Source organism: Xenopus tropicalis, chromosome 1 (assembly GCF_000004195.4).
Source record: "Xenopus tropicalis strain Nigerian chromosome 1, UCB_Xtro_10.0, whole genome shotgun sequence".
Lineage (NCBI taxonomy): Eukaryota > Metazoa > Chordata > Amphibia > Anura > Pipidae > Xenopus > Xenopus tropicalis.
Window position 1 is genome coordinate 25,484,122 of NC_030677.2, and position 25,219 is coordinate 25,509,340.

The window sequence follows — 25,219 nt, forward strand, 5'->3', positions numbered from 1 at the left end:
CAACACAGAAGTCCCTAATATACCTATCACTGTAATCTGTCCCTTTAAAAAGTAGGAATAAATACAATTTCTATACTCTGAAATCCAGCTGCAAAACAGTTCTTCTCTTTCTGTTTCTGCATCATTTGAAATCCTGGCAGGGGAGGAGGGGCTAAAACATTGATGTTACAAATGTGTGCAGGGAATTGTGGGATTGGGAGGATGCAGGCTGAGAACTACTGTTACATTTTATTTAAATCACAAAGTAGTCAGCCAGAGGAGCAGTAGCCCAGACTTAGGGAATTGTTCCAAACCATATTATTACATTAAAAATTATGAGAAGGCTGCATATTTTTTAACTTATATATATATATATTGCAAAATTGTGTTTACTTTTCGAAAAGCTTAAGTTATTTGGGTGAAGTTCCCCTTTGATGGCTTCTTACAGGATATTCATGGTTTTGTGCAGTATATTTATGCTGCAAAAGAAATCAATGGCCAAGGCCTCAAGGTCCACTCCATTATTTTAATGGGATGGGTAAGGCCATAGCTATTAGTAAATCAACTAGATATCCATTTCCCCAATAGAGATTCCCTCATTTGTATATGTGTCTGACTAAAGCTGGCCATACACGCACCGATACTATCGTACGAAACCTCGTTTCTTACGATATTCGGTGCATGTATGGCATGTCGGCGAGTCGACCAATATCGCAGGAAGCTGCTATCGGACGACTCGCCGATCGGGCAGGTTAGAAAATTTTGATCGGGCGCCATAGAAGGCACCTGACCAAAATCTGCCGTCAGGGCTGAATCGGCAGAAGGAGGTAGAAATCCTATTGTTTCTACCTCCTTATCTGCTGTTTCAGCCCTGACTGTGTGTGGCGGATCTGACGATGATTCGTGCGACCGATGGTGGCACGAAACATCGTCAGATCGCCACGTGTATGGCCAGCTTAAGGCAGCAGGAATTTAAGAAGAATGGAAAGCCGGCCATACATGCTCTGGCACGGGATAATTAACAAAAAGACCCCTTGCTTTAGTTCTCGTTTAAAAAGCAAAAACAAATGACTGACTTGTGATAAGGCATTTTAATTGTATTTAAGTCCACATCCAATATTTGTTCCTATTTGGTATACAAAACAATGAGCAGGTACAATGGTCATTTGAATTTTGTGTAGGGACAGTTAATTATTTGCATAGGAAAAAAGTGTTATAAATACAAAAGCCATTTGCAGAACCAGAAGCCAAGTGCCAAAAGCCTATATGAACCAACTAACCCACCCAGCAGAAGCATCTCGCTAAAGCACAAAACACGTGTTCCAATGTACAATACCTCTGGCACCCATACTTTGAATGCGGCATCACAACAGTGACCCACTAATGGGCTGTAACTGCTGGACGCTCTCACTTAGGCACAAAGCTATAAATTGCAAAAGTGCTCAGAAGAGCATTCTGAGCAAATGTACGGTAGGGTTTAATAGTATTACTCTAAGATATAGTGAGTAACACCCAGTGATTTAACGGAGTTTCTTATCGACAAAGATGATCTACTGGCCACCAGAGCAATATCTACTGGCCACACACTGATCACAATCTACCTACTGGGCACCCCAGGGTTAGATAAATGCTCCTCAAGGGACCATTTCTTAGAATGACCCCACTTAGACATGCATGTCACAACAAGGCAGCTGTGAGAAGCAGAGAAATACAGTGCAGGTTAATGTAACTATCTTCTCCCTTCCTGAAGCAACACATACCCAAAGCTACAGTAGTTCAATACCAAGTGCAAACCGGAGGGTATGCTTACAGTTAAAGCTACTTAGTGTAAAGAAAGAACACTTTGGTTTATCACAGTGACCCCCAGTGGGTATCAGTCCAATAATTTTCAAATGGCTGAGAGGAATGGGGAGAAGAAGAAATCAAAAGCAAATTTCAAAGCCGTATGGACATCTCGCCGCCAGTCTTGTTCTATCTTCACATGCCTGGAGGCCGGCGTAAGTTTGGCCATGCAGTTTAAGCAGCTTATGGCTTTTAGTTCAAAGACCGGCCACTTGCTGCCGAGGCGCCCCTCTAGGATGGTGCTGAACTCTATGATGCTGCCCTGCCGCAGGTTTAGTAACACTTGTTTGAACTCATTGCTTGCCCTCAGCACAATATCTTTCGTAATGTCATCTTCTTCAATCGGCTTGCTTGCATTTACCCCGTTAAAAGGCATGCCCACTGTTATCTCAAATTTGTACCGGTCGAACCTCTTCATGTGGCACGAGTGCTTAGAGAGGAACTTCAAGCGACAAAGCTCCTCTTCTTCCATGGTGACGTTCTGAGGCTCACATGCTGGGTAAGCTTCACCATATAAACACCTCATCCAATTTCCTATCAAGAGAGGAAGCATGTTGATGGCAGACTCTGCACTGTTGTCAATTTCTGTAAGCCGGACATACTTGAACCTGCCTGTCCAAGTTACCCTGTGCCCTTCCAAGTGACTGCAAAGTATCTGGGTCCGTGCCATATTGGTTTCCTTCCATGCTCTAGGCCCACAAATGAAGCCATACTGGTGCCAAGTCAAAGTAGAGTTGTAAACCTTCATGCCCTCAGATCGATACACGTATACCCAACAAAACATCATTATGGCGGTGATCCAAACCAGAATAAGCTTCACAATGGAGCTTTTAGTTAATGATTTAACCATGTTTACGGCGGAATAGTTAGCTTTAGACCACCAACGAAGAAGTACAGGAATAGTGCATAAAATTAAAGTCACCACAATCTTTGTCAGCTCTAGGGAAATGAACCATTTTATAAAATGGACAATGCACATGACCACGATGCCCACAATAAGTATCGGCAGAGCAAAGAGAAAGAGGAAATAGCCGACAGACGCCCGGATCAGGCCAATGGTAGTGGATTCACGTATAATTACCACAGATAATTCACACCACATAAAGCAAACCAAGTAGGGCACCAGGTAACAATAGACACCTTTGAAATTCCTTAGTTTAGCCATTCTGAAGAATAGATAGAACAAGTGCAGAAAGAGAAGGCACGGGACACTTATGTGAAATATGATAAAATGACCAACAGGTACAGTAAAAAAGGTTTTACTGAAGATATTAAGGTAGGGCAGCGATATTGGCAAATGATCCAATAGGGAGAGGGCACCAGCAGCCACCTCCGTCATCAAGGCGCGCCGGGTGTAAGGCTCCGCGCTAGTGCTCAAACTCAAGTAACTGGTGATGGTGAAAAATATGGATATGGTGGCCAGCTCTGAGCATGGAATCCAGTTTCTGTCGGTGATTGGGAAGGAAAAGATGACAAAGAAAACAGATATTAAGAAGTACAAATACGGCTCCATGTGATTCCAACCAAAGTTCACTTCGGCTTGCTCAACGTCCAGATTGGGCTCGAATCGAAGCAACAAGTCAGTCAGGGTGCGGAAATTCTCCCAGGCTTTGCTGTCCTGGAAAACCTTGAGTGTGCAAATCACCATGGAGATAAAGGACAGGTAGAAAATCACCAGAGGGATAAAAAAGGCAAAAAAATCAATGGTGAGGTTGCTGATAATGAAAAAGAAGATCAGGGCATTGATGTGATGCGTGGGGATGATAGTGGACAGCCAGTGCATTCCGGCCTTGGAGGCCACATCAATCAGGTACTCCTTCAGCTCCGTAATGACATGGAGGGGGTATTTCATGATCTGGCGAGGAGAGAAAAACACAATGAAACACAGTAATGATGAAATCACTACAAAGCATTTTTGGAAGGCATTATTAGAACACCTTATTCATCATGTGACTTAAAGGAACTCCTTGTTAAATTTACCAAGGCACTCTCCTATGTACTTTGTTGATGAATCTGGCTAAGTATCTCTGGATATAGGGTCAACCTGAAACCTGCAGGTTTAGGTTATAACTAAATATTACATGTGCAGGTCTTAGCCTCCCTGGATCTGCTGCAATTTGTAAATGGTTTGGCTCAGAAACTAGTGCTTGTTGTTGCTGGAGGGTCCATGTGTGGGTTTTAAATCAATTGTGACTTCTAAAACTCCACCCAAACACAGCTTTAAGGAACAGAAACATGTGTGTTTGCTTCAGAAACACATCTATAATTTATATAAATAAGCTGCTGTGTAGCCAGGGGGGCAGCCATTCAAGTTAGAAAAGGAGAAAAGTCACAGGTTACATAGCAGATAGGTTCTGTAGAATACAATGGTGTTTTATCTGCTATCTGTAACCTGTGCCTTTTTTCCTTTGAATGGCTGCCCCCCATGGCTACACAGCAGCTTTGTTTACTAGTAATGTTTTTAAAGCATATACACCAGGTGTACCAGTGCAGGGCAACAGTACTTTATATTGTAATTACTTTTATACACTTTCATTTTTTGGTGTTACTGTTCCTTTAAGCTTTTTGAAAAGTAAACATACTTTCAAGCCACTTTGCAATATACATCTATTAAAAATATGCAGCTTTTTGTCCAGTGAAAAGACAAACGCCTTGTATATTTCTATGTTGGAGCTGAGCACCATCCATTGGTTGTACACAGATAGCAATGCCTCTATCCTGTCAGGACTGAGAACCAGAAAAACAAAGTATATAACAGTAAAGGCGGTTAACTGGCCATAAACAGGCTGAGAGAGGCTGGAGACTCTCCAGGTTCAAACAAATTTTCAGTTATGCAGAGCCCCCCACAGGCCCAATAAATAGTGACTGCCTATAGCATCTTACAGCAGCCCCTCTGGCATTTACCAGAATCGACAAATTGCCAGTCCGGGCCTGACTCTGTACCTCCAGACCAAGTCGGAAGCTCATTGGTCTGTGTATGGGACCAGATATCTGGCTGAAAAACTGGCGAGCTATCTATCAGGTAGGTTATAAAATCTTGCCAGACTGCATGGGACTTTAGATACAGTCCCCTCCTGATGGGTCTCCATAGAGCTGCAGTATGATCTGATCTTTTAACTGGGGCAGCTGATCATATCAGCCCGATTTGGCCTCAATGCTTTGGTGGCAAAATCTGGCAAAGATCAGTTTGTTTGGCAACCTCATATGCAGCTTAACCCAATACCCCATGGGAACAAAAGACTGGGAAGAGCTACAGGCAAACATTAGTACTGTCCTTAACTGGACAAACAGTGCCATCTAGTGATCATAGAGCTGTGCTTTTAATTTAGTGCTACTGTTACCCTTTAATGGCAGTAACAAACAAGACATGAAAGAGTATAGTCAGCAACCTTTTGTTGCAAAGGCAGCTCTTCTGGGCCCTTCCCAGCAAACTCGTCATCTTCATCATCGTGTATAATCAAATTGCTTGGGACTATCCCCTTTGCGTACTTCTTGGTAATTTCAACGAAATCATCCAAAGCAATAAAGCTCTTTGCTGAAATATAACAAAAACAACTTGCTTATATGGTGATGGTACTCAGGGGAACAGAAATGAAAGAGGGGCACCCTGCACAAAGCAAAAAATATAATAAAATAAATTGTTTAATTAGAACAATAAAAGTCTCTTGGGCTCATTTATAAACACTGGGCAAATTTGCACCTGGGCAGTAACCCATGGCAACCAATGAAGTGTGTATTTGCATTGTTCAACCTGCAGGTGGCTGAAAAAGCCAATCACTGACTGGTTGCTATAGGTTACTGCTCATGGGCAAATTTGCCTAGTTTTTATAAATAAGCCACAATGAGTAACACAATACAGCTGAAGGCATGGGACACAGGTGATAGACATGCTGGTAAATGGCTGGATATCTCTAGAGTAAATAGGAATAAAAAAAAGAACTGGTGTAACCCTGTTTTAATGGCAAGTATGTCAGATTCCATATCTTCTATATCAGGGGTCCCCAACCTTTCTTACTCATGAGCCGCAGTCAAATGTAAAAAGACTTGGAGAGCAACACAAGCACCATAAAAGTTCATGGAGGAGCCAAATAAGGGCTAAGATTGGCTATTAGGGGCCTCTATGCACACTATCAGCTTACAGGGGCTTTATTTGGTAGTAAATCTTGTTTTATTCAACCAAAACTTGCCCCCAAGTCAGGAATTCAAAAATATCTACAGGTGTGGGACCTGTTATCCAGAATGCTCGGGACCTGGGGTTTCCAGAAAAGAGATCTTTCCGTAATTTGAATCTCCATAACTTAAGTCTGCTAAAAATTATTTAAATATTAAACCAAATAGGATTGTTTGCCTCCAATAAGGATTAAATGTACTGTTATTATTACAGAGAAAAAGGAAATCATTTTTAAAAATTAGAATTATTTGCTTATAATGGAGTCTATGGGAGATTGCCTTTCTGTAATTCAGAACTTTCTGGATAACGGGTTTCCCGATAAGGGATCCCATACCTGGTTTGGGGGCACTGGGAGCAACATCCAAGGGGTTGGTGAGCAACATGTTGCCCCTGAGCCACTGGTTGGGGATCACTGTTCTATATAATGCAGCAGCCCCCACACTATGAACATGAACAGTTGAAAAGGACCAATCATCTACTCACATTCACTACTGACTAAACGTTCCAGGATCCTCCGCTGCTTCTGTGCTGCCTTGGGAATGGGTCCTGGCTCATTATTTCCATCTAGAAAACAAAATTTCAGTTTGAACCTGGGGGTTCATATTATATTACAGTATAGAGACACTGGTATAGTATTCAGGTGAGCTGCAAGAATAGGTGGTTACTTGCATGAACCAACTAAATAAATCTATTTTAGGGAAGATAAGAGAAAACAGTATAGGGAAAGATAAAAGAGAGAGATAAACTTGATTGCACTAGATGGGGCTGATAAGGAGCTCTTACTATAATTTCCTCATATATAAAAGAAGCATCTGTTAGGATATCCGATAGGACCAGCGACCTATACAGTGACAATAAAAATTCCATGGTACCGCTGCTCAGCCCCCTCCCTAGAGCAGCCAGTATCCCAGTGGATGCCAAGCACTCACCTTCAGCGTTGACCTGGCCCACATTTTCCAGCAGCTCGGATACAGACACCTGTTTCTTCTTTTTTGGATTCAGTTTCCAGTACATGACCAGGGCAGCCTTCCTCACCGCCCTCTCCAAATCCGTCTCAGATGACAGTTTCTTCACCTCGCTTTCATTTTCAGTTGTAATTCCTTCGGAAGGAATGCTCAGCTGTTAGTGGAATCTGGATCACATTGAACTACATGTGCTCGTTACATCTTCAGGACCCCCACAAACTCACACTGTTTGTTAAAGGGGTGGTTCAATTTTATTTATTTATTTTTTCATGCTTTTTCAGTTATTTAGCTTTTTGGTTTGCTATTTCAGAAGCTATCTGTCTTATATACCATTGCAACCAGGCAGTGGTTTGAAAGACAGACTGGAATATGAACAGGTGAATGAATAGAAAGACAATAATAATAAACAGATCAATAGTTTTTAGTATGCTGGGGTCAGTGACCCCCATCTGAAAGCTGTAAAAGGGCAAATAATTAAAACAACTATAAAAATAAAGAATGAACACTAAATAAAGTTGCTAGGAATATGATATTCTATAACATACTAAAAGTTAACTTAAAGGTGAACCACCTCTTAAAATTTCCCCTTAATTGCAAATGGAATGTACATTCCAAAACCCAATACCAATACCGTTGCTTATCCCATTCGCTGAGTCAATTAACTGGCAGTGACCCCAGTAATACAATCCCCAGCTTCATATGAGTTACACCTGACTGACCTCTAAATCAGCAATGGACAACTGGCTCTTACACAGCTGAATTAGAAGCGACAGCCCCCTTGTATGAGACAAGTATAAAAGCTGGTGCATATAAATGCAATAATAAGCAAGATTCCATTTTTATATGTGACATATACTCCACCATTACAATTGCTCAGAATGCTCTTCTGAGCATTTCTGCAGAATGGAAAAAGCTGATTTCACTGAAGCGCCTTTGGACACTCCCCTGCTCAGTTCTTTGGCCCAATGTGTCCAATATAAAGTTGGCAAATGATTTGAGTGCAAACCAACCTCTTCGGTCAGCTAAACATCTACGTAGCAACTTGACGGCGTCCCTTCGACCTTGCTTGGCAGATGCAATAAGCCAGTCCACAGCTGCGCAGCTGTTTACCTCCTCGTCTTGCTCTTCAGCAAGTTTCAAGTAGTGCTTTCCAACCTGCAAAATGGAGCAGAAATGTGTTGGTCCGGCTTTACAGAATGTTACATCCCTGCTTGTCCCTTGTGCATTTAGGGCCTCTTACTAGAAAAGATCAAACTCTTTACACACTATTAGACATAAAGCAAATTATATATGTTACTGGATCATTTTTTTCAATAAATACATGACCAAATATATTCAGTTTTGTTTCATTTGTTTAACTAGGTTTTCTTCATCTACTTTTAGAACTTGTTTAGGGTTGCCACCTTTCCATTTGTTGAAGTTTAGGCAGTGGGCGGGTCATATGATGTCAGTGGCAGGAAGGATGGTGGTCCGTGGTTGGGTCAGCGATGTCAGGGGCGGGGGTCATGATGCGGCAATCGTGACTGGCTGTTGGGCACGTCCTTCATATCCTGTCTGGATTTTCTCATTTGGAAATGCAAACAGGCAATTTTCACCCGGACAACCCTTTCAAAAACCATTCTGGACAGGTGGCATCACTACACCCAGAAGGTAAACAGCCTGGGATTCCTTTTAGTCCCATAGTGAAGCAACTCCACAGATTGAAAACCATTTATCGAGTTCCTTTACAAGAATCAGAACAAAGACAAGTTATCTGCACTGCCTGCGGCACAGAGAACACGCGGAAATTCTGCTTTCGGCCCAGACGCACGTCGTTACCCCACAAAGTATAAAGCCACAGAGTTACGCTCAGCAGGGGTTTCCCTGCATTATGTACGTTGGCACTGCAGGCACCACAGCTGTTGGCTAAGGTAGAGGAAATACAGAGCAGGGTAAAAGCTCTTAGAACAAACACACAAAACGGTCTTTCTGGTTTGACTAACTTAATGTTTACCGCTTCGTGCTATACACCCAGAATGAACAACCTGAGAATGCCTATAATAAAGGTGAGTTACACTGGAGAGTGTCTGTGAGGGGTGATAAGGAAACTTGTCGCCAGGTACCCCGATAACAAGGGATTCTTATGCAAGTCTGAAAACAGTTGGGAACACAGAAGCAAAAGACAGTACTGTTTCTATTTTTGCTGATGACACTAAATTGTGCAAAACTATAAGTTCCATGCAGGATGCTGCCGCTTTGCAGAGCGATTTGACAAAATTAGATAACTGGGCAGCAAACTGGAAAATGAGGTTCAATGTTGATAAGTGCAAAGTTATGCACTTTGGTAGAAATAGTATAAACGCAAACTATCTACTGAATGGTAGAGTGTTGGGGGTTTCCTTAATGGAGAAGGATGTAGGGGTTTTTGTTGATAACAAGTTGTCTAATGCCAGGCAGTGTCATTCTGTGGCTACTAAAGCAAATAAAGTGCTGTCTTGTATAAAAAAGGGCATTGACTCAAGGGATGAGAACATAATTTTGCCCCTTTATAGGTCCCTGGTAAGGCCTCACCTTGAGTATGCAGTGCAGTTTTGGGCTCCAGTCCTTAAGAAGGATATTAATGAGCTGGAGAGAGTGCAGAGACGTGCAACTAAACTGGTAAAGGGGATGGAAGATTTAAACTATGAGGTGAGACTGTCGAGGTTGGGGTTGTTTTCTCTGTAAAAGAGGCGCTTGCGAGGGGACATGATTACTCTGTACAAGTACATTAGAGGGGATTATAGGCAGTTGGGGGATGTTCTTTTTTCCCATAAAAACAATCAACGCACCAGAGGTCACCCCTTTAGATTAGAGGAAAGGAGTTTCCATTTGAAGCAGCGTAGGTGGTTTTTCACGGTGAAGGCAGTGAGGTTATGGAATGCCCTTCCTAGTGATGTGGTAATGGCAGATTCTGTTAATGCCTATAAGAGGGGCCTGGATGAGTTCTTGATCAATCAGAATATCCAAGGCTATTGTGATACTAATATCTACAGTTAGTACTAGTGGTTGTATTTATAGTTTATGTATGTGAGTGTATAGATTGGTAGGTGTGGGTTAGGTGTGCTGGGTTTACTTGGATGGGTTGAACTTGATGGACACAGGTCTTTTTTCAACCCTATGTAACTATGTAACTATGTAAAAGCAAATGACACTGGAAAAGAATTACACCTACAGAAATACAAAAGGAACCTATGCATGAGGTCCTTTAATTGAAACATAGGGAGTTAACATTAATGTATTATATGTGTCAGGGGCAATTCTAGGCCCGGCTGCCCAGCAGCAGCTATCCCAGTGCCAAGTGGGGCCTCTTTCCTATAGCAGAGAATACAGTTGCACTCTCTGTACTAGAAGAGACAAATTTCAGTTTAATAACCAGAATTTCTGCTCATAAATTTATCAGGATTCAGACTAATCTCTGTGAAGAATTTAATATTTGGCAAATCCAAATTATGTATTGAGTGATCCCCACACACTCTAAAGGCAATCCCAAACTGAGTTCACAAATCTCATGACTATAAAGGATTGGATTCGGTGCAGATGAGCTGTCGGGAATCACAAATCAGTGTCCTCTGCAACTGGAGATCAAGAGATAGGTTTCTTTATTAGACTGAGGAACGTTTAGGTAATGGCAATTTGGGCCTACACACAAAATGTGGTAAACGGTAAAATGTGGGGGATATGAAGAGGTTTTGCACCATTTTAAAAAACAAAATATTTCAATGTTGGAGCTTAAAGGGGAACTAAACACCTGTAAAATTGCTGTTTATGCAGCTTTTACTAAGGCACAGGGCTGCCCTACCACTTTCTCAGGACAACAGCTCAAAGCAATTTGAAAAATCCCACCCCTGATCTATCCCAGCTTACCTGCTACTAATCTTTACAAGAAATGGTTTTCGAGCCATGTGTGAATTATGTTATATATATATCTTTACTATAAAATTACCATATATAATTTTAATAAATTTTGTTTCATCTAATCGGAGTCTACATTACATAATGCACACGTGAGGACTATATTACTTTAAATCCTGTACAGCCAGTTGTTATGTTAAGGTATTTAAGCTTAGAGCAGCTGTATGGAGATTAGCCAGTGCATTGTTTACACTGCATCATTCTAGCAGGTCTGGGCTGGGATTCAAAATAGGTCCTGGCTTTCTATTTCTACAGTGGCACACACGATCACAAACAGCAGTGGGATAATAGCCTCTGGGAAGGGACTGGGGCTGTGGGATAGCAGGTATAGTAGGGAGAGATGGTGCCTATAGTAGCAGTGGGGGGATAATAGCCTCTGGGAAGGGACTGTGGCTGTGGGATAGCAGGTATAGTAGGGAGAGATGGTGCCTATAGTAGCAGTGGGATAATAGCCTCTGGGAAGGGACTGGGGCTGTGGGATAACAGGTATAGTAGGGAGAGATGGTGCCTATAGTAGCAGTGGGGGGATAATAGCCTCTGGGAAGGGACTGTGGCTGTGGGATAGCAGGTATAGTAGGGAGAGATGGTGCCTATTGTAGCAGTGGGGGGATAATAGCCTCTGGGAAGGGACTGGGGCTGTGAGATGGCAGGTATAGTAGGGAGAGATGGTGCCTATAGTAGCAGTGGGGGGATAATAGCCTCTGGGAAGGGACTGTGGCTGTGGGATAGCAGGTATAGTAGGGAGAGATGGTGCCTATAGTAGCAGTGGGATAATAGCCTCTGGGAAGGGACTGTGGTTGTGGGACAGCAGGTATAGTAGGGAGAGATGGTGCCTATAGTAGCAGTGGGGGGATAATAGCCTCTGGGAAGGGACTGGGGCTGTGGGATAGCAGGTATAGTAGGGAGAGATGGTGCCTATAGTAGCAGTGGGATAACAGCCTCTGGGAAGGGACTGGGGCTGTGGGATAGCAGGTATAGTAGGGAGAGATGGTGCCTATAGTAGCAGTGGGATAATAGCCTCTGGGAAGGGACTGGGGCTGTGGGATAGCAGGTATAGTAGGGAGAGATGGTGCCTATAGTAGCAGTGGGATAATAGCCTCTGGGAAGGGACTGGGGCTGTGGGATAGCAGGTATAGTAGGGAGAGATGGTGCCTATAGTAGCAGTGGGGGATAATAGCCTCTGGGAAGGGACTGTGGCTGTGGGATAGCAGGTATAGTAGGGAGAGATGGTGCCTATAGTAGCAGTGGGATAATAGCCTCTGGGAAGGGACTGGGGCTGTGGGATAGCAGGTATAGTAGGGAGAGATGGTGCCTATAGTAGCAGTGGGATAATAGCCTCTGGGAAGGGACTGGGGCTGTGGGATAGCAGGTATAGTAGGGAGAGATGGTGCCTATAGCAGCAGTGGGGGATAATAGCCTCTGGGAAGGGACTGGGGCTGTGGGATAGCAGGTATAGTAGGGAGAGATGGTGCCTATAGTAGCAGTGGGGGGATAATAGCCTCTGGGAAGGGACTGGGGCTGTGGGATAGCAGGTATAGTAGGGAGAGATGGTGCCTATAGTAGCAGTGGGATAATAGCCTCTGGGAAGGGACTGTGACTGTGGGATAGCAGGTATAGTAGGGAGAGATGGTGCCTATAGTAGCAGTGGGGGGATAATAGCCTCTGGGAAGGGACTGGGGCTGTGGGATAGCAGGTATAGTAGGGAGAGATGGTGCCTATAGTAGCAGTGGGGGGATAATAGCCTCTGAGAAGGGACTGGGGCTGTGGGATAGCAGGTATAGTAGGGAGAGATGGTGCCTATAGTAGCAGTGAGGGGATAATAGCCTCTGGGAAGGGACTGTGACATAACAAGTAACAGAGTTTGAGTAGAAAGACTAAGTGATCATCTGGTACTGTACAGAACCTAAATATGACAAATAATTTACCTCACTTTGTGCCTTTGCATCTCCAGCCTTTGCTCTTTCTAGAAGTTCCTGAAATACAGCTTCTTGAGGGTCCAGTTCATCATTCACATCATCTATTTGTGTTGAAAATAAATATATATCAGAAATCTACATTTTAATAATCAGAAAAAAATGTGATGCTGGTCAGTAGAACGATATGAGCACAGAAAACTCAGATTACCTTTCAGATGACGTTATTACAAAATATATTATATTAGTTGTTAATAAACTTATTCTTAATAGACTGCAAAAGTGCTTAAAATTTTAATATTGCTCAGGGTGTTTTCTAAGATTTAACGTTCTGAACAGTTGGAAGTTTATCCCCTGGAGAAACTGCACCCTTCCTCCTGCCTGCTCCCTTGCTGTCCAAACCAAGCATCGGCATAGGGGACCCCAGAAAAGTAAATTTACACCAGTGATATTATACCAATGTGTATAACGGTTTCATCTGCAACAGCCTACTGAAATGGATTTATTTTATTTGTAGCAGCTTAAAATATTGGTTGAGCGTACAGAACAGAGTCCGACCAGACCAATGTTTTTTCTAATTTGCGTTTCTGCAAAAAATTCAGTTCAGTGTGCAATGTGTGCCAGTATTATGAAAGGGTGCAATCAGGTTTATATACCATAACAAAGCATCCCTGGAGCTGGATATAGACAAGTAAATCATAAGCAATCAAATCACATGGTGGGCCCACCCAGTCCTGTTTAGAAATAAATGCTTTCATGGCCCATGTTCAATGGGGCTTTCTAAATCCCTGATCGATATTTGACCGAGCCTGGATTGTATACTGGCCATGGGGGGCATTATATTGCCAAACATATGGATCAATAGGAAAATATCAGCCTGTGTATGCATGTGAAAAACAATTCTAATTCAATAGTATATCTGCACTGTATATCCATTAAAAATATCTACCCTTGTGCCACTAGCAGTGTTTTCTTCACTTTCTTATTTCTCCCTCACTTCTTCTAAGCTGGTTGGATGCAATCACTGCTTGCCACTGCCCAGACTGTCAGGCACTAGTAAGGCACCAGGGAATATCAACAAATTTTCAGTCAATAGTAAAGCAGTAGGGAAATATCAACAAACATGGCTACTGCTTTACTAAGAAGCTGTCGGTATTGCTTGGACCACTAGCTGATAGAAGTGCAGTTATAGATCATCAGCTGGGAGTGTTTTTATCAAGCAGAATTAGAAATGTGCCCTTAAATCCCCTCCAGTTCCACAGGACAGCGCCTATCACAAGATGGAAAAGGGTAGGGGGTAGATCAGGGTGCGGGTGTATTCTGCAGTATGACATATTTTCACTGTAACAGGCTAATTTATGACCGTTGCTATGAGTCACTGCATTGGCGCTCCCTGTCAGGACTCTGTATCTAAACATTATTGTTCCTACTAAAATAAATGTACCCTGGTGTGAGTAATCCGAATTCCATTCCCCAATATCTCTCTCTGTCTGTAAACTTGAAAGAATCCTAATGCACTAATAACAACACAACAGCTTTCAGCTTGTACCAGATGCACCGAGCACAGTCATTATTGATGTCTAAGGCTAATCTCTGGGTTATGAAGTTTGGCCACCCACAAAATCAGCAGGATAACAGACTAAAGCTAAATATGTACAACCAATACTGTTAAAGGTGAAGCTCAACCTCAGCATTTAGTAGCAGCGCCAAATTGACATTTGTCTCACAGGTACTTTGTGGCTCCGTGGATGTGGGAAAAAATGCCACAAATCATGCCTCTATTAACTTGATTATGACTCAAAAACAACTGTACCCTATTTTTTTCACTCAGCAATCGCCTGCCAGAAGCTGCACTTTAAGTTAACTTAGGGGGCTATTTGGAGTATTACAAAACACTAGGGTAAAAAACTGCCCTATATGCCATTCCCGGAGGGTTCAGATTCTGTTCAACCGGCAAAAATGGTCAAATCCAGGCCCAAATCCAGAATTGGGTTTATCCCTCTTTATCAGACTTCAGTGAATAAAGCACATTTGCAATTACATTTTACTAGCTACTGCCCCTGTTGCTAGCTCTGGTTGTTAAGGCCCAGTACCAAGGCAACCAAGTAAAATCAGCACTAAATAAAGTAGTTAGCAAAAAGAGAAAAAAAACTACATAAAGCCCAAATATATTTATGATTTTAAAGAGATCTTTTGGTTAAATCAGGGTCTGGCTACATCCCTGACAGCAGGGGTGCAGAGAGCTGTGGTGCAGCAATATCAGAGTGCCCACAGGTTGGTCATATCAGTGATACAGGGGGTGCAACTGTTCCTTTCCTCCCACTCTAATGCTCTGGGTACAAAGTGATACACTGCATCATTAGGGACTTGATTCATTACCTGTCACAGGGGAAAATACTCGGGGTGATGCTGCACCAGACATGCTGGGTCCTGACGTGTGAGGGTCTTCTTGGCCTTCGGCAAAGGTTGCGGCATTGAGCTGAGATCTGCCCAGCAGATGAGGGGGTGTTGATGGCTCCGTTTCCATTTTATCTGAAAATAATAGGGAAAACAAATGTTTAGAAATACAGATTATTAGCTTCTCTCTCCTGTAACCAAGTCTGAAAGCCCCCAAATGCGGATTATGCATGTATAAATGCAATTGCCATCTCTATGGTGTTTGTGGCTTTACATGAAGGACTCCGGCTAACCTGGTGCCCTTCCCTCAGTGGCAACACTGGTATAACTACATCCGCGTGAATGTAGGTGTCTCTAAACATAGAAACTTCCTCCACACCATGAGGGAAGAAGTGGATGAGGAAGAAAAAAGGGGAGATCACAATATTTAGTTTCACAGAGCTCCTGTGTTAGGGCACCTTTACAGTAGTCCTTTGATTAAAGTCAGCAGAAAAATAATACAGTATGATAAATATGTGACCCATTCCTCACAGGAACTAGCAACGCCCTTGCAGCGAATGCCTGAAATCTTTTTATATATCAACAAATATTCTGCAAAATGGGAACAGCCCCAAAAGAAAAAACAACAAGGCCTGAGCTAACTCTATACAAACCAGGTGCTTGAGCCAACAAACTGGATTTTATCCACAGAATAAAAAATGAATAAACATTTTTTACCATTTTAGAAGCAAAGCTGTCTATGCTTTATAGGGGAACCAGCAAAAAAAAAAAAACCAGAGTGCAGAATGTCACCCCAATAGTGCAGAGGTTCATTCATAGGGGTTTCCAGCAGCACAGAACCAACATGTGTAAGAAAAAAAGAATTATAAAAGATTACAGATAAGGGCCCTGTTTATATCACAGGAAAGTTTCCCCTTTAACCTCTATGTAATTCTGTCTTTTGCCAATTTCTGCACTGCTTTTCCTGACTACATTTACCAGTAATACAGTGTAGCTCCCTCCCAGCCAAGACTCCAGTCCCTACAGTGTTGTGCAAGTTCTGCGGTTCCTCTTTATTACATTATGTTAAAGGACCATTGAAAATAAAATTGGGCAACAGGGCACATAAGCTAAGCTGTGTTGGATGCAGTCGTTTTTAGTTCTTGCGCAGCATTCAATGTCAACCATGGCCCTATAGGACTTACAATAAAACATATTCCCCTCCCATATAGATTGTAAGCTCTATGGGGCAGGGACCTCCATCCTCTTGTGTCTTTGACTCTTATCTTATTACAATTGTATCTTTTATTTATTTGTGCTTATTGTAATACTTTGTATTTATCTATTTTAATACCCCTGTTTATATTAATGTATTCTACTGTACAGCTCTGCGTACATAAGTAGCGCTTTATAAATAAAGTTATAAATACATACATACCTCATATTAAATAACAAATGTTTGTATGAACTAAACAAATACTTTTTTCCCCGTTGGTGTTACTGGCGCTTTACTGCAGCAATGAGAGGCCCCTGGCATTTAGTGACACTGCTGGTGCATTAAAATAGGATGTTCTCTCCCTCAGAATTTAACAGTTACTGCACTCAGCAACTTCTGCACGAGGCAGAAAACCCGTCTGTTCTATTCTGCTAGCTAGAACTCAGAGGCTGGGGCTATAGGGTCATACATCACAGCACTTATAGACAATATGTCCCTTTTATTATGTTGGATTTATTTCCCCTTTAATATTGTGTAAATATATATGGCATTTGCTATAGGTGCACATAGACATTTTGTTATTGTAATAGCTAATGTAATATTAAACCACATACAAATGTAATGCGCTTTGCAACTATAATCATTACACTTATGAACAATTGCTCAGACTGCTCTTTTAAGCACTTTTGCCATTTACAATCAATTTTTTTTCTCATTTTCAAGAAATAAGCGGTTTTTAAACTGCTGCTCATATAATGACGTTTAAACAACAGCACCACCTGCTGTTCATGTTGGCTGACTGGCTATAATTCACTTACTGAGCAAAATAAAGTCTTGTGGTACTGTCCCATTTAGAAAATAAAGTTAGTGAGCAGGGAAGAGTCACCTAATATTTCTCTGGTTAGGGTATATTTACACTTTACATTTGGGGTTTCTAAGTAAACCTGCCCCCCCCCATGCTGTTTAAGATGGGTCAATAGGATTAGAGATTTCTACTCCAAACTGCAGAGCTGCATACAATACTAATGGTTAATGTGCCTATATGGGGTAGGGTTTCAGCACTGCACTAGGCAATCAGTGTTTATGAGATATAATAAAGCATGTGGCGCTCATGTTGCTACGGAATGAGCAGCATAAGGGAGGATCACTGGCATCACACCCATACTGGGTTGTGGCACAGATCCACATATATTTATATTTTAGTCTGAACTAAATCTTCCACTGTCAGTTAAGAGAGGTGTGTGGTTGATGGGGGTTGCTGGGAATTGAATGCAACATGTAGCCCACACCTGCTCTATATCTTTTGTGGACTGTGCACAAAGGAAACAAAGGAATACGGAACCCAACAAGGACAAGCTACAGATATACTGTATATTTATCCAATTATATGGAAACCAATAATTCCATAAACCACAGCTTGAGCCCAGCTCTTGCATCACAGAGTGTGAGTCAGGCTCAGATGTGAGGCTCCGCTGCTGAAGTGACGTCCCTTGGTATCCTACATTATTCTGGGAAAGAACCATCATTGGTATGTACCCAAACAGGTTTCTAAAGGCCTTTAATCTGCCTCTACGGCTGCTTTAGAGCTCCAACTGCCAGTGCAGCTTTACATCTTGGAATCCCATATACAATGCCACAAATGCACACTGTATATACACAGTGCTGCCAATAAGCGATCAGTCCTGGCTCAGATTCATACTGTCTATAAGTAGTCAGTAAGTGTGCCAGTATGCATCTACCCGCTCTTGTGGCACACTGTATATACATACTTCCTGTAACAAATATACATGGCTAGCATGTTACCACCCACTTCCCATACAGATCCATACGCCATATACCAGCATTCTCTTAGCCACCCAGAGGCATATATTATATACACATTCTGCCCAATATACAAATACTGACCCACCTAATTACAATCTAAATGCACACTGTATATAGCCCCTGTTGTTAATTTACCAACATGTACCAATCCATATCCAGTACAGATTCATAATACATGCACTGTCTATGCCCACATGCCAGGATATACACAACCATTCTTCTGTATCTACACTTAATATAACAAGGCGTATCCACCCTCTCTAGATACTGTATTTACAGTGTATCCAATGATCCCAAAGGAACCCCATGCACTGTATAAACAGAGAGCCGGTACCCTCCCACTCCAGATACAGTATATGTACCCAGTGTACCTACCCCTTCCCAATACACACGCACTGTATATACATAGAGCCGGTACCCTCCCACTCCAGATACAGTATATGTACCCAGTGTACCTACCCCTTCCCAATACACACGCACTGTATATACAGAGAGCCGGTACCCTCCCACTCCAGATACAGTATATGTACCCAGTGTACCTACCCCTTCCCAATACACACGCGCTGTATAAACAGAGAGTCGGTACCCTCCCACTCCAGATACAGTATATGTACCCAGTGTACCTACCCCTTCCCAATACACACGCGCTGTATATACAGAGAGCCGGTACCCTCCCACTCCAGATACAGTATATGTACCCAGTGTACCAACCCCTTCCCAATACACACGCACTGTATATATAGAGAGCCGGTACCCTCCCACTCCAGATACAGTATATGTACCCAGTGTACCTACCCCTTCCCAATACACACGCACTGTATATACAGAGAGCCGGTACCCTCCCACTCCAGATACAGTATATGTACCCAGTGTACCTACCCCTTCCCAATACACACGCACTGTATATACAGAGAGCCGGTACCCTCCCACTCCAGATACAGTATATGTACCCAGTGTACCAACCCCTTCCCAATACACACGCACTGTATATACAGAGAGCCGGTACCCTCCCACTCCAGATACAGTATATGTACCCAGTGTACCTACCCCTTCCCAATACACACACACTGTATATACAGAGAGCCGGTACCCTCCCACTCCAGATACAGTATATGTACCCAGTGTACGAACCCCTTCCCAATACACACACGCACTGTATATACAGAGAGCCGGTACCCTCCCACTCCAGATACAGTATATGTACCCAGTGTACCTACCCCTTCCCAATACACACACGCACTGTATATACAGAGAGCCGGTACCCTCCCACTCCAGATACAGTATATGCCCCCACTGTACCTACCCCTTCCCAATACACACACACTGTATATACAGAGAGCCGGTACCCTCCCACTCCAGATACAGTATATGTACCCAGTGTACCTACCCCTTCCCAATACACACGCACTGTATATACAGAGAGCCGGTGCCCTCCCACTCCAGATACAGTATATGCACCCAGTGTACCTACCCCTTCCCAATACACACGCACTGTATATACAGAGAGCCGGTACCCTCCCACTCCAGATACAGTATATGCCCCCAGTGTACCTACCCCTTCCCAATACACACGCACTGTATATACAGAGAGCCGGTACCCTCCCACTCCAGATACAGTATATGTACCCAGTGTACCTACCCCTTCCCAATACACACGCACTGTATATACAGAGAGCTGGTACCCTCCCACTCCAGATACAGTATATGTACCCAGTGTACCTACCCCTTCCCAATACACACACACTGTATATACAGAGAGCCGGTACCCTCCCACTCCAGATACAGTATATGTACCCAGTGTACCTACCCCTTCCCAATACACACACACTGTATATACAGAGAGCCGGTACCCTCCCACTCCAGATACAGTATATGTACCCAGTGTACCTACCCCTTCCCAATACACACACACTGTATATACAGAGAGCCGGTACCCTCCCACTCCAGATACAGTATATGTACCCAGTGTACCTACCCCTTCCCAATACACACACACTGTATATACAGAGAGCCGGTACCCTCCCACTCCAGATACAGTATATGCACCCAGTGTACCTACCCCTTCCCAATACACACGCACTGTATATACAGAGAGCCGGTACCCTCCCACTCCAGATACAGTACATGCACCCAGTGTACCTACCCCTTCCCAATACACACACACACTGTATATACAGAGAGCCGGTACCCTCCCACTCCAGATACAGTATATGCCCCCAGTGTACCAGCCCCTTCCCAATACACACACACTGTATATACAGAGAGCCGGTACCCTCCCACTCTAGATACAGTATATGCACCCAGTGTACCTACCCCTTCCCAATACACACGCGCTGTATATACAGAGAGCCGGTACCCTCCCACTCCAGATACAGTATATGTACCCAGTGTACCTACCCCTTCCCAATACACACGCACTGTATATACAGAGAGCCGGTACCCTCCCACTCCAGATACAGTATATGTACCCAGTGTACCTACCCCTTCCCAATACACACACACTGTATATACAGAGAGCCGGTACCCTCCCACTCCAGATACAGTATATGCACCCAGTGTACCTACCCCTTCCCAATACACACGCGCTGTATATACAGAGAGCCGGTACCCTCCCACTCCAGATACAGTATATGCCCCCAGTGTACCTACCCCTTCCCAATACACACGCACTGTATATACAGAGAGCCGGTACCCTCCCACTCCAGATACAGTATATGTACCCAGTGTACCAACCCCTTCCCAATACACACGCACTGTATATACAGAGAGCCGGTACCCTCCCACTCCAGATACAGTATATGTACCCAGTGTACCTACCCCTTCCCAATACACACACACTGTATATACAGAGAGCCGGTACCCTCCCACTCCAGATACAGTATATGCCCCCAGTGTACCTACCCCTTCCCAATACACACGCACTGTATATACAGAGAGTCGGTACCCTCCCACTCCAGATACAGTATATGTACCCAGTGTACCAACCCCTTCCCAATACACACGCACTGTATATACAGAGAGCCGGTACCCTCCCACTCCAGATACAGTATATGCACCCAGTGTACCTACCCCTTCCCAATACACACACACTGTATATACAGAGAGCCGGTACCCTCCCACTCCAGATACAGTATATGCCCCCAGTGTACCTACCCCTTCCCAATACACACGCACTGTATATACATAGAGCCGGTACCCTCCCACTCCAGATACAGTATATGTACCCAGTGTACCAGCCCCTTCCCAATACACACACACTGTATATACAGAGAGCCGGTACCCTCCCACTCCAGATACAGTATATGCACCCAGTGTACCTACCCCTTCCCAATACACACGCGCTGTATATACAGAGAGCCGGTACCCTCCCACTCCAGATACAGTATATGCCCCCAGTGTACCTACCCCTTCCCAATACACACGCACTGTATATACAGAGAGCCGGTACCCTCCCACTCCAGATACAGTATATGCCCCCAGTGTACCTACCCCTTCCCAATACACACACACTGTATATACAGAGAGCCGGTACCCTCCCACTCCAGATACAGTATATGCCCCCAGTGTACCTACCCCTTCCCAATACACACGCACTGTATATACATAGAGCCGGTACCCTCCCACTCCAGATACAGTATATGTACCCAGTGTACCAGCCCCTTCCCAATACACACACACTGTATATACAGAGAGCCGGTACCCTCCCACTCCAGATACAGTATATGCACCCAGTGTACCTACCCCTTCCCAATACACACGCGCTGTATATACAGAGAGCCGGTACCCTCCCACTCCAGATACAGTATATGCCCCCAGTGTACCTACCCCTTCCCAATACACACGCACTGTATATACAGAGAGCCGGTACCCTCCCACTCCAGATACAGTATATGTACCCAGTGTACCAACCCCTTCCCAATACACACGCACTGTATATACAGAGAGCCGGTACCCTCCCACTCCAGATACAGTATATGTACCCAGTGTACCTACCCCTTCCCAATACACACACACTGTATATACAGAGAGCCGGTACCCTCCCACTCCAGATACAGTATATGCCCCCAGTGTACCTACCCCTTCCCAATACACACGCACTGTATATACAGAGAGCCGGTACCCTCCCACTCCAGATACAGTATATGTACCCAGTGTACCAACCCCTTCCCAATACACACGCACTGTATATACAGAGAGCCGGTACCCTCCCACTCCAGATACAGTATATGCACCCAGTGTACCTACCCCTTCCCAATACACACACACTGTATATACAGAGAGCCGGTACCCTCCCACTCCAGATACAGTATATGCCCCCAGTGTACCTACCCCTTCCCAATACACACGCACTGTATATACATAGAGCCGGTACCCTCCCACTCCAGATACAGTATATGTACCCAGTGTACCTACCCCTTCCCAATACACACACACTGTATATACAGAGAGCCGGTACCCTCCCACTCCAGATACAGTATATGCCCCCAGTGTACCTACCCCTTCCCAATACACACGCACTGTATATACAGAGAGCCGGTACCCTCCCACTCCAGATACAGTATATGCACCCAGTGTACCTACCCCTTCCCAATACACACGCGCTGTATATACAGAGAGCTGGTACCCTCCCACTCCAGATACAGTATATGCACCCAGTGTACCTACCCCTTCCCAATACACACGCGCTGTATATACAGAGAGCCGGTACCCTCCCACTCCAGATACAGTATATGTACCCAGTGTACCTACCCCTTCCCAATACACACGCACTGTATATACAGAGAGCCGGTACCCTCCCACTCCAGATACAGTTTATGCACCCAGTGTACCTACCCCTTCCCAATACACACACACTGTATATACAGAGAGCCGGTACCCTCCCACTCCAGATACAGTATATGCACCCAGTGTACCTACCCCTTCCCAATACACACACACTGTATATACAGAGAGCCGGTACCCTCCCACTCCAGATACAGTATATGTACCCAGTGTACCTACCCCTTCCCAATACACACACACTGAATATACAGAGAGCCGGTACCCTCCCACTCCAGATACAGTATATGCCCCCAGTGTACCTACCCCTTCCCAATACACACGCACTGTATATACAGAGAGCCGGTACCCTCCCACTCCAGATACAGTATATGCACCCAGTGTACCTACCCCTTCCCAATACACACGCGCTGTATATACAGAGAGCTGGTACCCTCCCACTCCAGATACAGTATATGCACCCAGTGTACCTACCCCTTCCCAATACACACGCGCTGTATATACAGAGAGCCGGTACCCTCCCACTCCAGATACAGTATATGTACCCAGTGTACCTACCCCTTCCCAATACACACGCACTGTATATACAGAGAGCCGGTACCCTCCCACTCCAGATACAGTTTATGCACCCAGTGTACCTACCCCTTCCCAATACACACACACTGTATATACAGAGAGCCGGTACCCTCCCACTCCAGATACAGTATATGCACCCAGTGTACCTACCCCTTCCCAATACACACACACTGTATATACAGAGAGCCGGTACCCTCCCACTCCAGATACAGTATATGTACCCAGTGTACCTACCCCTTCCCAATACACACACACTGTATATACAGAGAGCCGGTACCCTCCCACTCCAGATACAGTATATGCACCCAGTGTACCTACCCCTTCCCAATACACACACACTGTATATACAGAGAGCCGGTACCCTCCCACTCCAGATACAGTATATGCACCCAGTGTACCTACCCCTTCCCAATACACACGCACTGTATATAAAAACCACATGCCAACATGGGCCCACCCACTGCAGATCGCTACTGGACATACATTACCTATATCTAATAGACCAGCACTCCCCATACTGCCTGTAGGAACACTCCCAGTGCCAAGCTTGCCAACATACATACACACACACCATTCACTGTATCAGAGTCCCAGCACTTAACATACCAGTACGATCTCACTGAGTCCTTTCCATGAACCCTCTTGTAAGCCCTGGGGGGAGGAAGAAGCCTGTCGCAGCCTGTGCAGCACAGACTAGCAGCGGAGCCCGGGAGCAGTCCCGGCACAGAGGGGCATAACTAGGCCGTCAGATGATTGCCCCTGTGTAGCAGAGTCAGCAGGCAGCAGAGTGCATTGGCACAGCCCAGCCAGTAAGTTCGGGATCCCAGCAGGGGGCGCTAGCTGCGACCACACAGCAGTTCCAGAAATACAGCACTCGCTAAAACTGCCTGCTTTGCAGAGGGCGTGGTTTCAGCCATGTGACTAAGATGTGGGAGGCCGGACAGGAGGTCACGTGGGGTCTACCATTTATAATCACTGTTACGGCCCTACCCCCATCAGAGTGCTGTGGTACCTTGTCTTGTTAGTTTACTGTTAATACGGGGAACGTTGGGAGGCAAATGTACTGAACTGGCTGAAGTCCAGATGTTTTTCGTAATATGGTTTAAATACAGGGCTGGGGACTGGGATGCTGCGGGTAATATTTAGTGGTATGGCAAAGCTGGGTTTGTTGTACATAATCTAAATCAAATCATGTTTGTTAGGTGATCAGTATGAGGGCTGCCATCAGAAACATTGGCGCCCCATACAAGTTGTATATATATATATGAACACAAGCACAAAGTGCCAAGAGTATAAAGAGTTGCATTGATTAAAGTGCTAATAAGTCATTCAGTTTATTGGGGGTCAGTGGAGTTTACTCTAACTTTAACCCCTTCCCACCTACCTGCCCCTGTTCTGGCTGCCATTACTTGATGCAAGTTACTTAGTGGGTAACTTTATATGTAACTTGCAATTTGGGTAACTTTCGTGGCTTGGCCCCCTTACCAAAGAAGATTTAATGGGTCCCTGCACAACTGTACCCCCAATTCCCCCTGATGGTGGCCCTGAAGTCCCCCTCCTGGTAGCCACAAGTGCTTGTGTGAAGAACAGGCACGTGCTATACAAGATATTCACAAAGCTGGCCTTATTTATTGGCCTTCATTTCTAC

The 25,219-nt window shown here is 44.3% G+C and overlaps 1 protein-coding gene across 1 annotated transcript; it reads right to left on the reverse strand.

The window, feature by feature from the left end:
- Positions 1-1,051: 1,051 nt before the first annotated feature.
- wfs1 (Wolfram syndrome 1 (wolframin)) lies at positions 1,052-24,347 on the reverse strand. Its single transcript, NM_001112988.1, has 8 exons — positions 24,178-24,347; positions 15,180-15,332; positions 12,813-12,904; positions 7,968-8,112; positions 6,922-7,092; positions 6,476-6,556; positions 5,211-5,356; positions 1,052-3,676 (listed from the first exon to the last, which is right to left on the reverse strand). The coding sequence occupies exons 2-8, from the start codon at positions 15,325-15,327 to the stop codon at positions 1,868-1,870; spliced, it is 2,592 nt and encodes an 863-aa protein (NP_001106459.1). The 5' UTR covers positions 15,328-15,332; positions 24,178-24,347; the 3' UTR covers positions 1,052-1,867.
- Positions 24,348-25,219: the final 872 nt, after the last annotated feature.

Coding starts and splice junctions, on each gene's coding strand:
- wfs1 (NM_001112988.1), bottom strand. CDS start 15,327: ATGGAAACGGAGCCATCAACACCCCCTCATCTGCTGGGCAGATCTCAG. Junction 6,557..6,921: donor GGGCCAGGTCAACGCTGAAG/GTGAGTGCTTGG, acceptor TTTGTTTTCTAG/ATGGAAATAATGAGCCAGGA. Junction 5,357..6,475: donor ACGTTTAGTCAGTAGTGAAT/GTGAGTAGATGA, acceptor GTTATATTTCAG/CAAAGAGCTTTATTGCTTTG.